This window comes from Zingiber officinale, chromosome 9A (genome assembly GCF_018446385.1).
Source record: "Zingiber officinale cultivar Zhangliang chromosome 9A, Zo_v1.1, whole genome shotgun sequence".
Taxonomy (NCBI): domain Eukaryota; kingdom Viridiplantae; phylum Streptophyta; class Magnoliopsida; order Zingiberales; family Zingiberaceae; genus Zingiber; species Zingiber officinale.
This window is the reverse complement of record NC_056002.1, coordinates 22,810,421-22,826,844: the sequence shown is the minus strand read 5'-3', so window position 1 is coordinate 22,826,844 and position 16,424 is coordinate 22,810,421. Positions and strand designations below refer to the sequence as shown.

The 16,424-nt window shown below is 35.3% G+C and overlaps 1 protein-coding gene across 1 annotated transcript; it reads right to left on the bottom strand.

Moving 5' to 3' along the window:
- Nucleotides 1-8,421: 8,421 nt before the first annotated feature.
- On the bottom strand, nt 8,422-10,805 carry LOC122021286 (la-related protein 1B-like). The gene is made up of 6 exons (XM_042579387.1): nt 10,438-10,805; nt 9,885-10,284; nt 9,655-9,811; nt 9,498-9,588; nt 9,299-9,370; nt 8,422-9,035 (listed from the first exon to the last, which is right to left on the bottom strand). Exons 1-6 carry the CDS (start codon nt 10,753-10,755, stop codon nt 8,880-8,882), a joined length of 1,194 nt encoding a protein of 397 aa, XP_042435321.1. The 5' UTR covers nt 10,756-10,805; the 3' UTR covers nt 8,422-8,879.
- Between the last annotated feature and the right edge of the window lie 5,619 nt (nt 10,806-16,424).

Below are 16,424 nucleotides of genomic sequence, written 5' to 3'. Positions count from 1 at the left end.
ATAGAGAGTTGTCTACGTTGACAACTTCTAGATCCTGCACCATTTGGACGAGCGGGAACGCGAAGGGCGCGCATCAAGGGTAATAAATCTCTTCATGTAGATCTAGGAGTAGATCTAGGTAGAAACTTGTACTCGTATGTTTTTCAAAATTTTCTTCGCACGGATCCGTTAGCTAGGGGGTTTCGGGGTTTCCGCGACGCGAAAAAGCAATTTTTGCGGCCCGAAAAATCCAACAGTGGTATCAGAGCCACATGCGAAGACGAATACGAGTTTATTTTGGTTTTTATGAAAAATAAACATTCTGTGAATTTCTGTAATTTCATGATTTTTATAGTTTTAAAGAGTATTTTTCTCGTAGAAGCGAAACACAAGTGTTTAGACACTTGTAGGCTTCGACTACTGAGAAGATTTTTCCGTTACGGCAATGTTTCGACCGAAAACTTTTTGGGACAGTGGGCTAAGGCGCTGTAGGATCTCTTAGGAGCAACTCGCGATGATTAGATCGCGGATAGGGGTACTGCCCCTAACCCCGCAAGGGGATTTGCTCCGCGATTGCGCCCGAAATCGCTAATCGGGACCGCCGGGAAAAATTTACTCATAAAAATTGTAAAAATTATGAAAAATTACAGAAAATTATGAAAAATATATAATTTAGAATTATATATTATTTTTGTGATAGTCATGGCCCAAAAGACCCAATATGATTGGATTTGTGTTGTAATTTATAATATGACATGCGTGTCGTCATGTGTTTGTGTGTGCTGTATTTGATACGCGACCTGCGCGTCGTGCCTCCCTATTTATATTCTGGTTGTAAATTAGATTTAGACTCGAATGTAACTCGAGTTTCAAAATGTAATGTAAATTTTGAAGCGGTGGAAGGTCCACTCAAGACGGAGTTACGAGGAAGGCACGAGCAACACAAGGTGGTCAAAAGGAAGGCGCTTGAGAAGTTGTTGACCTTAGGTTGACTATCCGATCTTCTCATTGGCTTGAGAAGATCGTAGTAGGGTCATGACATAATCATAAAATTATTTAATTAATTACTTTTGTGTGTATGTGATGCATGCTAGTTAATTAAGTAATTAATTAGTGCCTAACGATTAGATTAGATCTAAGTCGTGCACATGATGCACCCTTCGATTAGATTAGATCTATCGAGTATATGATACGCATCATCGTTTAGATTATATCTAAATCGCGATAACTCGTAATGCCTACCATGCCGTGATACATACCACTACCTCGATCGCATGTTGTTGTTGAATCTGCCAAAGCAGAGCAACACATACTATCTTGGTAGGGTACGGAGGGACAATCTTGGTCCCGCCTATCAACGCATGGGTGAGTACAACTCAATTAGATTGAGTAACTAGTTAACTCAATTGGATCGAGTTTAACTATAGGCATTATCCAATGGTTGGTAGATAGGTCAAAATCACGTTTATATTAACTCTTGGGCGTATTAGCCAAAGCTAACTCGAGTTTTAATATAAATGAGGATTTTGATCCTATAAACAAGAGTTGCATAGAGATGTAATTGGTAATTAGTTACCTACCGATCATACTAAGTTTTGGGCGTATTAGCCAAAGCTAACTCAAGGGTTAGTATGATATGGATCTTGTCCCACATGAATTATAGAATTCAGTGGGAGCATCATTTAGTTAAAGGCCTAATTAAATGATTTAAAGAATATGATATTTATTTTCTGCATTTTTCTGTTGTAGATAACCATGACGTCAAATACGAACCCTTTCTCCCTGCGATCTGTTCTTGAGAAGGACAAGCTCAACGGAGCAAATTTCCTGGACTGGTACAGGAACTTGAGAATAGTTCTCACCCAAGAACATAAACTGTACGTTCTGGAGCAGCCCATTCCGGAGGCTCCTCCTGCCACTGCCCCGCGAGCTGACCGAGATGCTTTCAAGAAGCATCAAGATGACCCATTAGATGTGTCTTGTCTAATGCTCGCGACCATGAACTCTGAGCTTCAGAAGTAACATGAGTTAATGGGCGCTTACGATATGGTTGAACATCTTCGTCAACTGTATCAAGGACAAGCGAGGCATGAGAGATTTGAGATCTCAAGGGCACTGTTTCAGACGGGGCTCCCGTAGGCCCATATGTACTCAAAATGATTGGGTACATAGAGAACCTACAAAGGTTGGGGTTCCCACTTGGCCAAGAGCTGGCCACTGACCTGATCTTGCAATCCTTGCCGGATAGCTACAGTCAATTCGTTCTAAACTACAATATGAACGAGATTGACAAGCCACTGCCCGAGCTGCTTAGTATGTTGCGAACTACTGAGCTCAACCTTAAGAAGGTTAAGCCCAACTCTGTTCTGATGGTTCAGAAACACAAGGACAAGGGCAAGCCCAAAGGTAAGGGAAAGTCCCAAACCAAGGGCAAAGGCAAGGCACTGAAGCCTAAAGGAGGGGTCGCCAAGGATGCTACCTGCCTCGGAAGAGGAACTGCAAAGTATACTTGGAGGATCTTAAGAAGAAGCGAAGTGAGACTTTCACTTCAGGTATATATGTTATAGAAGTCAATTTATCTATTTCTACATCATGGGTATTAGATACTGGATGTGCTTCTCACATTTGTACTGATGTGCAGGCGCTGAAAAATAGCAGAGCATTGACAAAGGGCGAGGTGGACCTACGAGTAGACAATGGAGCACGGGTTGCTGCTGTTGCTGTAGGAACTTACCATCTGTCTCTGCCCTCTGGGCTTGTACTAGATTTAGATGATTGTTGTTATGTGCCTGCTCTTACTAAGAACATAGTTTCAGTTTCTTGTTTGGACAAGAAAAGTTTCTCTTTTATTATAAAGGACAAATGTTGTTATGTTTATTTAAAAGATATGTTCTATTGTAGTGCACATCTGATAAACGAACTCTATATTCTAGACTTAGAGAACCCCATCTATAACATAAATACCAAGAGGTTCAAGCCAAATGACATGAACCAGACCTATCTCTGGCACTGTCGCTTAGGTCATATAAATGACAAGCGCTTATCCCAGCTCCATAAGGATGGTTTGCTGGACTCATTTGATTTTGAATCTTATGAGACGTGCGAGTCGTGCCTACTAGGCAAGATGACCAAGACTCCCTTTAGTGGGCACAGCGAAAGAGCGACTGATATGTTAGGACTTATACATAGTGATGTATGTGGCCCTTTCAATGTCACTGCTAGAGGCGGTTATAGGTACTTCATCACATTTACTGATGACTTCAGTAGATATGGTTATGTGTACTTGATGACACATAAGTCTGAATCCTTTGAAAAGTTTAAAGAATTTAAGAATGAAGTACAGAACCAGCTTGACAAGAGTATTAAGATACTTCGATCAGATCGAGGTGGAGAATACCTTAGCCATGAGTTTCGTGACTACCTAGCTGAGTGTGAGATTCTATCCCAACTCACTCCTCCTGGAACACCACAGTGGAATGGTGTATCCGAAAGGAGGAACTAAAGTTAGATGCCCAACTTGGTTATAAGACTTAAGATACTAAAGTTAGACATGTCTGAAAGTATCCTTATAAACCCTATCTTAATCTCCCTACCTATACAATTCACTCTTTTTATGATTAGCTATAATACTCAAAAGAAAAATGGACACTAAATAAGCTCATAGCTCAGTGTGTACAGGAAAAAAAAAGATTGAGAGGTGACACATCTCAAAGTGCTCACTATATATCTTCATCTTAGTATATGCACAAGAAAAAGAAGAAGGGTAATGGTGAGAGTAAGGGTAAACAACTTGCACTGGAGCTTCAGGGTATAAGTACAAAAGCAATAATATCCGAGCCTAACTTATTTCTTTTGTAAAAAAAAAGGTCATCTGAAGAAGGATTACCCTAGATATGTCAACTAATGTGTTAAGACAGATATACTTCTCAACTTTATTAGTTTAGAAGTCAACCTAATTATTGTATCTAATAACACTTGGTAGATAGATACTGCTGCAACTACTCGCATAAGTGTAACTATGTAGGATTATCTCACGAGCCGAATGTCAATTGGTGTTGAAAGATTTATCTATATAAGAATGGGTAAGAAGACAAAAGTAGAGGCAATAGGTATTTTTAGAGTTTGTTTGGGGAATAATGTACTTTTGAGTTTGAAAAATATATTTATAGTGTCGTCTTTTAAATGGACTTAATTTCTATTTCATGTTTAGATAAATTCGAATACACTTGTTCATTTAGAAATGAAAAGTTTAGTATTTTTTTAAATTATATTTTGTGTGGTACTGGTCCTTTGATTGACAGCCTATAGAGATTAGACACTGAAATTCATACAAATAATTTTGTGATATATAGTATAGGTGTGAAACATGGTGTGACAAATGAGAATTCATCCATATTGCGACATAGGTGTTTAGGGTATATCTCTAAACAATGCCTAGAAAGGTTAATGTATTAGGAATTCTCAATTATCTTGATATGTCAGATTTTGAAATCTGCATTGAGTGTATCAAGGGGAAAACAACTAACAAAAGTAATAAGGGTTTAAGGCAGAGTAATGGAGTCTTAAAACTTATACATACGAATATATGTGGATCATTCCCTAAAGCTTTTTGGAATGGTCAAACATATTTTATAAGTTTTATAGATGATTATTCATGATATGGATACTTGTACCTTATTCATGAGAAGTCGCAATCCCTAGACATGTTCAAAACCTTCAAAACCGAAGTTGAAAATCAACTTGGTAAGAAGATTAAGACCGTAAGATCAGATCGTGGTGGAGAATACCATGGTAGATCTAAAGAATCAGGTGAACAACGTTCTGGGTCATTTGCAAATTACCTTACTGAGTGTGGTATCATGGTGCAATACACAATGCTTGGGACATCTCAACAAAATGATATAGTAGAGCTATGAAATCAGACCCTTAAGGATATGGTGAGAAGTATGATTGCATATTCTTTTTTATCAGAGTTTTTGTGGGGTGAAGCACTCAAGACTATAGTTGATCTACTCAACAAAGTTCCTAGTAAGGCAGTAATGAAAATCTCATACGAGTTGTGGACAAGTAGAGCGCCTAGTCTAAGGAATTTATATATCTTGGGTTGTCCAACTGAAGCTAGGCCCTATATGCCTAACAAAAGAAAATTAGACTCAAGCACTGTTAATTGCCATTTTGTATAATGCTGTGAAAACTCTAGAAATTTCAAGTTTTATAACCCCTTGAGTAGATGCTTTTTCGAGACGGATAATGCCAAATTCTTTGAGGACGGTGGGAATGATAAAGCTAGGGAAATATCATTTGAAGAGAACATTAGTGATCTTAATATAGTAACTACTAATGCAACTGATAGTGAAATGGTTCCTATTCCACATATACTTGAAACTGCTCAACCCGAAGAGGTAGTTAGCCATGATATTTTAATGTCACCTCCAATTCATTTGGAAGGTACATCATCTCAAATAGATGCATTTCCTCCTATAGTTGAGAATGACTCTCAATCACCTCAAGATCCATCGAGTGTCATTAAGAAGATCTATTAGAAATTAGAGATCCATGATGTCTCGTGATTATGTATATCTCCAAGAGCATGAATTTGATATTGGGTTGGAAGATGATCCCACATCATTCCAAGAAGTCAAACAGTGCCCTCATTCAAATAAATGAATCAATGCCATGAAGGAAGAGATGAAGTCTATGACGGGCAATGACGTTTGAAAACTTGTAGAATTGTCTAAAGGTGGGAAATCCGTTGGTTGTAAATGGATATTTAAAACCAAATAAAATTAACATGATAATGTTGAAAAGTATAAGGTAAGCCTAGTTGCCAAGGGATTTACTCAAAAGGAGGATATTGATTACACGGAGACATTTTTACCAATTTTGACAAAAGACTTCCTGAAGGTAATCATGAAACTTGTAGTTCATTATGACCTAGAGTTATATCAAATGGATGTTAAGACTGCGTTTCTCAATGAAAATACTGAAGAAACTATATACATGGTGCAACCTGAGAACTTTGAGTTGGATGATTTAAAACACCTAATATGTAAACTAAGGAAGTCCATTTATGGTCTAAAGTGGGCATCTCATCAATGGTACTAGAAGTTTGATCAAATAGTTTCTTCATATGGTTTCAAGGAAAATCTAGTTGATCAATGTTTGTATATCAAGTTCAGTGGGAACAAGTTTATTATACTTGTTCTATATGTGGATGATATATTGTTGGCAAGTAATGATAAGAGTCTGCTACTAGAAACCAAGTCATTTATATCCGGTGAATTTGAAATAAAGGATCTTGGTAAAGTATCTTTTATCTTGACATACAAATTGTTCGTGATTATTTAAGGTACACATTTAGACTATCACAAAAAACCTATATATAAAATGTGCTCATTCGATATGACATGTAGAATTGTGCTCCCGATGACACGCTGGCGACAAATGGTGATAGGCTTAGCTTGCAACAATATCCACGTCATGAACTTGAGATCAAAGAAATGCAGCAATTCTCCTATACATCAGCAGTAGGGAGTTTGATGTATACTCACGTATGTATGCGTCCGGATCTTGGTACATTATGGGGATGTTGGACAAATATTTGAACAACCCTGGACCAGAGCATTAGAAAGCCATAAAGAGTGTTATGTGGTATTTGCAAAGAACGAAGGATTGCATGCTCATATATCGGAGATTAGGTCATCTGGAGATTATTGGATACTTAGACTCCAATTTTGTTGGATGCTTGAATAGCAGAAGGTCCACCTCAAGTTATGTCTTCATGTTGGCAGAAGAGGTTATATCATGGAAAAACGTCAAACAGATGCTAATAGCCACTTCCACTATGGAGACAAAGTTTATAGCTAGCCGTGAAGCTTCCAACTATGTATGGGATGTGGATGCGAAACCTTATCACAGGGTTACAGATCATTGGAGGGCATTAACAGACCATTGAGGATCAATTGTAATAACAAAGCTACAGAATTGTATTCTAAGAACAACCGCAGTTCGTCGAAGTCCAAACACAGCGACATAAAGTTTTTGGCGATTAAAGAAAGAGTTCAGAATGCCCAAATAATGATAAAGTATATAAGGACAGATTCCATGTTAGCGGATCCACTTACCAAGGGTTTACAACCCAAGGTGTTTCATCAGCATATGCTAAATATGAGGGTTCTTCCTTTTGATGAAGTATCCATTATGTAAGAATCTGTATTTTGTGTAATGCTCTATATTCATGAACACATATTTTGGCTCATTATATATACTGTAGTTTTTCTATATGTGTATATGATTTTGACTTTCTTTGACATATGGATATCATATTGACTATTGCAGTTTTATATTTGATTGTTGTAGATATGATGCAGACTCCATTTGGAGTCATAAAGTTGAATCATGATTTACCACTACAGTTTAGCATACGATTTTGGTAAATATGATTTGGATACGGTTTGGATCACAAAAAGGACTTATTGAGAATAGACACTTGCATAACACATTTCATGTCATTCTTGTACTACACATCCACATTTAATCTATATCGTTAATGATATTAGTACTGTGATTACTATTGGGTCTTGATATAGTTATAGTAAATATGACTTCTTTAGTCATGTACTAATTATTTAATGGACGAGATTGTTTAAAGAGATATTTAACCCATAAAATTTAGCATATTGAGCTGAACTAATGGGTTGTGTGGTGTATAAGGAATCAAGTATAACCAAGTGGGAGATTGTAGGATTAAGTCTACATGGATGGACTAAATTCAATTGAGTCCACATGGATAGACTTAATCTCCATAAGGTGGGCTTACACTTGATTAACACACACACAACTAATTTCTATAAAAGTAACTAAACACAATTAAGTTATCCAATGCTTCAATGCATATAAAGAGTATTTGGATTAAATGGATATAAATTTAATGTATAAATCCAATAATCCGGTTCATTAAAATTGATGGGTTGTTAATGATAAATGAACTTTAAGGTGGATAGTCCACATAGGATGAGCTTGGTATATAAAAGAAGATGCTTATGAATTAAGGTACATTCAAAAGCTTCTTCAACCTCCTTTCTTCCTTATTGAGAAAGAACTAAGGATTGTCGCCACCCACTTATGTAGAAGATTATTCTGTACTAGCAAGAATGCCGGCAACAAATAAAAAGTAATAGTTTATTGAAATGAATTCAAGTCAGCCATTCTTAAGCTATTGTTTTAGTTTTCTATTGAGCTTTACATATTGATAATAAGCTTTACATATTGATAATAACTAGATCATGTTAAGATGCATCTAAGTGCTTAGAACAAGGCATTCAAAGAAAATCATATTGAATGTATAGTTAGCAGAGATTGTTTCGTCAGTCTGTCAACTTTGATTTCCTGTCAAGAAGTTTTCACATCTCCAAATCTGGTTCTCAAAATATGATCTCCATCTTCAAAAACAGTACTATCCAAACAAAAAAATCTAAGGATAAAAGCACCCATGAATTACAGTATCGACAATAAGCAAGCATCAAAGTCAAACTAAACTGTACAAACCAAGTAGCATATTACCAATAGCTGCTCTAAGGCCACACACCCAGTTTAAATTAGTCTCAGTTTTATTTTTTTTATTTCGTTCCTTTCATGAAAAGAGATGACTGCTTCTCTTTGGCGTCGTCTTGGCAGTCAAGTCGACTTGGGTCTAAAACAACGAATCCATCCGTTTCTTATTGTTGAATGGGTTGTGGTAGTTCTCGGGGAATCAAAGTCAGACCGCACTGACTGACTTGCTGGATGATCAAACTCAGACTATGATGATCTGACTCACTGACCAGCAAATTCCGTCTTGAGCTGGATTGTGATCCTGCTGGTTGTTCAACATCCCAGCAGCCAATCCCATTTGAAGTACCTCAATTTGAGGCTGTCACAATTTGCCTGGAAGAATCCCCTACGACCGAATCATAATTTGATGCAGATGCGGTGGAACCCGAAGGTTGTCCATCTCGACCATTTGCCGATGGCAATATCCATCTTTTCCAGTCATTGTGCCTTCTTATGTTCTCCCCCTGTAAATGTTTGAAGCAAGAGTAGGGATGGATTAGGCAATCACCTAGAGGAATTCAAGAAACATAGAAGATAAGGCTTCTTGTGACCTTCACTTTGCAGATAGATGAATGGTGCAATAGTTGAGTAAAATGTAAAATGATGAGAATTATGATGGATTAAGATACAATAAAAAAACAAAGTGACCCATAATGATACAATCAATAGAAAGTAAACTCAGGAGTCTTGGAGTATATAGAATAAACAACAAAGTGAATTATTGTACCTGTATTTCAATCACTATTGAACTTCTTAAAGCACTCAATATATAGTTTGTGTTACTAGTCACCCTCTTAACCTGCACATGTTAAGTCAGGATCATCAGTGTTATACCAAATAAAATGATATCAGAATCTATTAAACAACACACCAGATAGCAAGGAAGGTAAAAAGGGAAACAGAAATAAGAATTCACAGCAACTCACCCGCCTGAAGGTCGCAATCAATGAGATGGGCACCCACCCTTGAGCATCCATATTACTCCGCAGGAAAGAATCCCTGCACAGATTATCGACACTGCAAAAGCATGATCATTAAATGCCGGACCTTGACAATGAGGCATCTATGGAGTTGTGAGAGTACCTGAAGTAGTATTCTATTTGTTGCTTCAACACCAATTGTTGAGGTGGATGTGGAGATGGCCGGACATAGTATGTCTCAAGAACTGGAGGTGAGGGAGCATAATACGTCTCGAGAGCTGCAGGTGGTATGCCAGAATATGAATATGGAGAAGTGCCATCTAGACGAAAGATAATAACGATCATCAAAACGATATATAAAACCAAATTAACTTGACAAAGAGAAAACATTACCAGCGTAGCATATGAGACTCGCAACAGGCTGGGTTTGATCGAGCATGAAAGCAGACGGCGCAACGAACGGTTGTCCATGTCCCTGCAGCGGTTGCATCGGCATCCGTATGCCTGGATTTGTACCGACAACTGGAGGACCATTCCAAAGATGTACTCCTCGCTCGTGATGACGCTGATTCCTGTAGCGTCCATTATCGCTGTTGAATCTGCCCCAATTGCCACCAACTTGTGACTGTGGCGGGAACCTAAAGTTGGTATGGCGAACAGGAGTGCCATAATTTCCTTCATTGGCATGCCTGTTCAATGGAAACGCACCGCGGAAAACCGGAGGTTGTACCGACGCCACAGGACCACCGTTGGCTGACGTGCTGCCGCTACTGCCGCCACTGCCGCCGGCATTCTACATTGAGATAGATAGGGTTTATTTAGGTTTATAAACAAGAGTCGACGATTTCGGCTATGTTCATTAGATTATGAATAAAAGGCCGGGTTTTCAATCTCAGAAAATACCAAATTTACAATCAGCAAGATAGGGAAAAATACGAAATCTCACCGGAGATGATCCATCGAATAAAACTTTCACAGAGTAGTCGGAAGAGGAGGAATAATTGACAGAGGGCCCGAGAGTGAACTCCGAGGACGAAGGCCGACTCTGATTTCCCCAAACCTGACTCGCCTCGTTCACTCCGCCGGCCATCAAAATCAAAGCTTCGCTATCACCCCCTCTAGCGGCGGCAATGCCATCACCCAGAACGTGCGCGCCGGCATCGGCGGGATGTGGGAGAGCGATCCTCCCAGGCTCAGCTGGCGCCGGAGAAGAGAGATCGACGTCCAGACATGCGCCGGAGACGGCATCGAACTGCTGGGACATGGTGAGAGGGTTTTCGAAAAGCGGATCGGCCTGAAGAAAAGATCTTCAGATGGTGATCGTTGCACTTGCACGGAGAAGGGATAAAAGTTAATATATATATATATACATGATTGTAAAATTTCTAATTTTTTTTTATAAAAAAAATTGAAACAGCAAAATCAATTTTCTTTTTCTTTTCTAAAAAGTTTTAAAACGGGAAATTATGGATAATAATTGCGATAGATATAAAAAATAAAATTTATCAACAATACTTCCTTATTAATGTTATTAAGATAAGTTTTACTATATATATATATATAAAATTGAAATTTTATAATTCCGGATGTCTAGTTAGTTAGTTAGAAGATAATAAATTTGTTATAATAGAATAAGCATCGCTACTAAGTTGGTAAACTATAAAAATAATTGAGTAACTTTAATTATCTTTTTCTATAATAATTAAGATCTTATAATAATTTAAAAATATAATAAATCATCATTAAAAAATGTTAATATTTATTTCAATTACTTAGCTTATTTATTTCAAATATTAAAAAAAAACCATACAACATCGGTTATTAAAATATCTTGTCGTTATTGATAAATAATTTAAGACATGGCATACCAATTTATAATTTATTTTAATAAATGTTAAATATTAAATTTAGTTCTTAAAATTTGATAAACTTTATTATTTTTTATATATGAAAATTATGTCATCAGTAAAAGATAAGAAAATCATAATTTTTTTTAGTAAGATTTTAAAAGTAAAAGATGATTCATTAGCTTCTAATACCATTAATCCATCGATTGTAAGACTACATGAGATCTAATAGGGTACATTAATAATTAAAAATGAACAACCAATCAATTAAATGAATTAAATTTTTTTATAAATCAAACATTTTTTATATCAATTGATTGTCGAGTTGGGAATAGGATTTTAAAGATTTTTTTAAAAAAAATATCGGTCTAGCAATATTAATTGACTACCTGGAATATAACAATCAATCGATTTTATTAATTTTTAAATTTGAAAATGAGATGGAATGAATAAATTTAATAATCGAGATTCAGAAAATAAATAAATTTTTGAATAAAATAAATTGAATTTTCAAATTTAGTCTTTGGTTAATTAAGTTTAATCGTTGTTACTGGAACAACAAATAGTACTTTAGGGACGGAATTATCCGTCAATCGATCACTAATTGAATATAGGGATCGTTTATTGACGTTGTTGTGAAAATTTTCTTTTATATCATTGAATGATGGAATTATATATTTCATCGCTACTAAGACAAAATAAAATATTCATAGTTCAAGCTAAACTAGATTCGAGGTCAGCTCGACTTGATTTATATTGGCTCGAGTTCAATCGAACATGTAGAGTTGAGTCCGAGTTCGATATCTAATTAATGGATTCGAGTTTAACACTTTTCTTTTTTAATAAATAAATTAATATATTATATATTATAAAAATATATATTATTACTGGTTCATTTCGCTCGATAAGCCACTGAGCTAGTAATTAGGTTTGAGCTCAACTTGATTTCTAATCAAGTCAACTCAAGCTCGATCAATTTCAAACTCAAGTTGAGTTTTAATCAAACTGCTCACGAGTGACTTGATTTATTTACATCCCTAGATAAAATAACAACTAATTAATGATCAATAATTGATGTTGCTATGAAATTACAACAGGATCCTCTAGGGGATGGTCCATTAATGAGAACTTTTGATTTTGATAGACCCCATCTTTAAATAAGTGGGGTCCATCCAAATCAAAGGTCCTCATCAATGGACCATCCTCTGGTCCGTAATTTGCGGACCAGAGGATCTGCTCTCATGAAATTGGTCGCTGATATAATTTAGCATGAATTACTATGAAATTCATTATGTGTTAGTTACTATTCTAAAAGTTAGTAGTCGTCCGTGATTTACCTTTTCCGTATTGGTCCTAGGACAAGTTGGCAGGACGCTGAGGACGAACGTATTCGTTTTTTGCCACAATGAATTACTATGAAATTAGTAGCTGATATCATTTAGCAACAGAATTTTATAAAATTTAATATTAGTGATAGAATTAAAAAATTCATAGAGATCGAAGTTTATTAAGCTAATTTTACATACTGATATATCTGGCAGTGATAAAATATTTAATTTCATAACTAAATTCGTTCATCACTCGGAACGTGCGCGCTGGCATCGGAGGGCCGGGGCTGTAGGAGAGTACGCAGGCTCAGTTGGCGCCGGAGAAGAGAGATCGACGTCCAGACTTGCACCGGCCGGAGACGGCATCGGACTGCTGGGACATGGTGAGAGGGTTTTCGAAAAGACAAAGCAGATCGCCCCGAAGAAAAGAAGATGGTGATCATCGCACATAGAAGAGGATAGAAGTTAATATATATACATGTAAAATTTCTAGTTTTTTTATTAAAAAAATGTGAATTAAACAGCAAAATAAAATTTCTTTTTCTTTTATAAAAGAAAATTAAAACGGAAAATTATGGATAATAATTGTGATAGATATTAAAAAAATAAAATTTATCAACAGTGATTTATTATTAATATTATTAGGATAATGTTTACTATATATTAAGATCGGGTTCTATCACGGTTGACTAAAGAATGATAAATTTTAATAATAATAATAATAATAAAATAGAGATCAATTCATAAAATATACATGTTCTCGGAAAAAAAATTATATCCGTCCCTAGTCATTTAATTATCCACTGTAAAATTTTGACGATGTAATCATCTTTTTACAATAATTGAGATCTTATAATATTTAAAATATATTTTTTAAATAAAGATAAAAATATTAAATTTGAATACTTATTATCAATAAACTATTTTTAACTATATTGAATAAAAAATATAAAATATATAATTTTTAAAAAAATAGTAAAAAATCATTAAAAATATCAATATGTATTTCAATTTTTTAGCTTATTTATTTCAAATATTTTAAAAAAAATCCATACACAATCTGTTACTAAAATATCTCGTCTTTATTAGTAAATAATTTAAGAAAAAAAAAAATTGACACGGAATAAAATTTGATAATTTATTTTAATAAATGTTCAATATTAAAGTTATTTCTTGAAATTTGTTAAACTTTAATATTTATTATGAAAATTATCATCATTAGTAAAAGATAGGAAAATCATAATTTTTTGTAATAAGGTTTACGAACAAATTAAATTATAATTAAATTTTTTTTGATAAATCAAACATTTTTTATATCAATTGATAGGATTTTAAAGATTTTTTTAAAAAATATTGGTCTAGCAATATTAGTTGGCTAGCTGTAATATAACAATCATATTATTAGTTTCGGCAATTTACAAAAGGACGCACGTATAAAGTTAAATTTATCAAAAGATGTACGTTATTTTGGTATTTATCAAAGAACGTACTTTTTTAAATACATTTCCTATTTTACCCTTCTGACAATTTGATCTTTTCTACCGTTTTCTTTTCTTCACTATATTTCTCTCTTCTCTCTCTTCTCTTTTTTTTATAGGCAGAACATATAAATAACATTATTCAATTTTTTTAGCAACATTTTAATGCATTTGAAGAAGCAAAAATAAATAATGAATATCATATTTGAACTCCTTGTAATTTTAGAAATCCACTGGAACTAAAATGAGTGTAATCGGAGCTCTCTAAGTCGATCAGTAGGTTTCGATCAAAACCCACTGATAGACCTAGAGAGCTCCGATTGAAATCATTTCAGTTCCTATGAATTTCTGATATTGCAAGGAATTCAAATTTGGTGCTCATTATTTATTTTGGCTTTTCATAGATGTTAACATGCAAAATCAAAGAATCGGCAAAAATACTACGTTGGGCCTGATATGAGTCCATATCAGGCCCAACGTAAGGTTTTTTTGTCGATTCTTTGATTTTGCAGGTTAACATCTTTGAAAGGTCGAAATAAATAATGGATATCATATTTGAACTCCTTGCAACATCAGAAATCTATAGGAACTGAAATGGGTTCAATCGGAGCTCTCTAGGTCCATAAGTAAGTTTTGACCGAAACCCACTGATGGACCTAGGGAGCTCCGATTGCATCCATTTCAGTTCCTATGGATTTCTGATGTTGCAAAGAGTTCAAATATGGTGTTCATTATTTATTTTGACTTTTTATAGATGTTAACATGTAAAAATAAAAAATCAGCAAAAAACTCCACGTTGGGCCTGATATGAACGTGGACCTAATATGATTCCATATCAGGCCCAACTTTCAACAACACCACGATAATTTAGTTAATATTGCTTCCAAAATGATATGATTCCAAAATCGTTTAGAGAATTGAAGTGCTGCAGCGTCATGCCCTTAAACAAGGATCTGATCGTTTTGTTAATATTGCTGGCTAAGTAATTGACCACCGGAAATGGATCACTGCAGTTCTAGACAATAATTTCATCTTTGTGTTGCTTCCTCTATAAATAAGAGCATAATTTTTCTCAGGTCTTAATTGTCAAAAAGGCCGGGCTGAATTTTTGTACTATGAATGCAGAAGGATAAAGCATTAGCTAAAGATTTAAATGTGTAGTTGCGAACAGAGGCACAATATTGTTTTTCCTTCGGCCTCTGCTGCATTCCACTACTATCTGTATTTGAATCAAACAATTCCTGGCACATGATGATGCATTATGCGTAGCGAGCAAGTACTTTTTCTCCCAGATCTCAAACAATTGGGCATGATATGGAATCATATCAGGTCTATGTTGGGCCTGATATGATTCCATATGAGGCCCATGTTGGGCCTGATATGATTCCATATGAGGCCCACGTTGGGCCTGATATGAGTTCATATCAGGCCAACGTGGAGTTTTTTGTTGATTTTTTATTTTTACATGTTAACATCTATAAAAAGTCGAAATAAATAATGAATATCATATTTGAACTCCTTGCAACATCAGAAATCCATAGGAACTGAAATGGATACAATCGGAGCTCCCTAGGTCCATTAGTGAGTTTCGGTCAAAACCCATTGATGGACCTAGAGAGCTCTGATTGAACCCATTTCAGTTCCTATAGATTTCTGATGTTGCAAGGAGTTCAAATATGGTGTCAATTATTTATTTCGGCCTTTCAAAGATGTTAACATGCAAAATCAAAGAATCGACAAAAAAATCACACGTTGGGCCTGATATGAACTCATATCAGGCCCAACGTGGGCCTGATATGGAATGATATCAGACCCAACGTAGTATTTTTGTTGATTCTTTGATTTTGCATGTTAACATCTATAAAAATCCAAAATAAACAATGAACACCAATTTTGAATTCCTTGCAACATCAGAAATTCATAGGAACTGAAATGGGTTCAATCCGAGCGCTCTACGTTCATCAGTGGGTTTTGACCGAAACCCACTGATCGACCTAGAGAGCTCCGATTACACTCATTTTAGTTCCAGTGGATTTCCAAAATTGCAAGGAGTTCAAATATGCTATTCATTATTTATTTTTGCTTCTTTAAATGCATTAAAATGTTGCTAAAAAATTGACTAATGTTATTTATATATTCTGCCCATAAAAAAAGAGAGAAGAGAGAGAGAAATATAGTGAAGAAAAGAAAACGGTAAAAAAAGGTCAAATTGTCAGAAGGGTAAAATAGGAAATGCATTTAAAAAAGTGCGTTCTTTGGTAAATACCAAAGTAGCGTACG

Bases quoted from the DNA above. Each gene is read 5' to 3' on its own strand.
- LOC122021286 (XM_042579387.1), bottom strand. From the start codon at position 10,755: ATGTCCCAGCAGTTCGATGCCGTCTCCGGCGCATGTCTGGACGTCGAT. The intron at 9,589-9,654 runs GTACTCTCACAA...ATGCTTTTGCAG, and splicing joins CAAATAGAATACTACTTCAG to TGTCGATAATCTGTGCAGGG. The intron at 9,371-9,497 runs GTGAGTTGCTGT...TAACATGTGCAG, and splicing joins TGATTGCGACCTTCAGGCGG to GTTAAGAGGGTGACTAGTAA.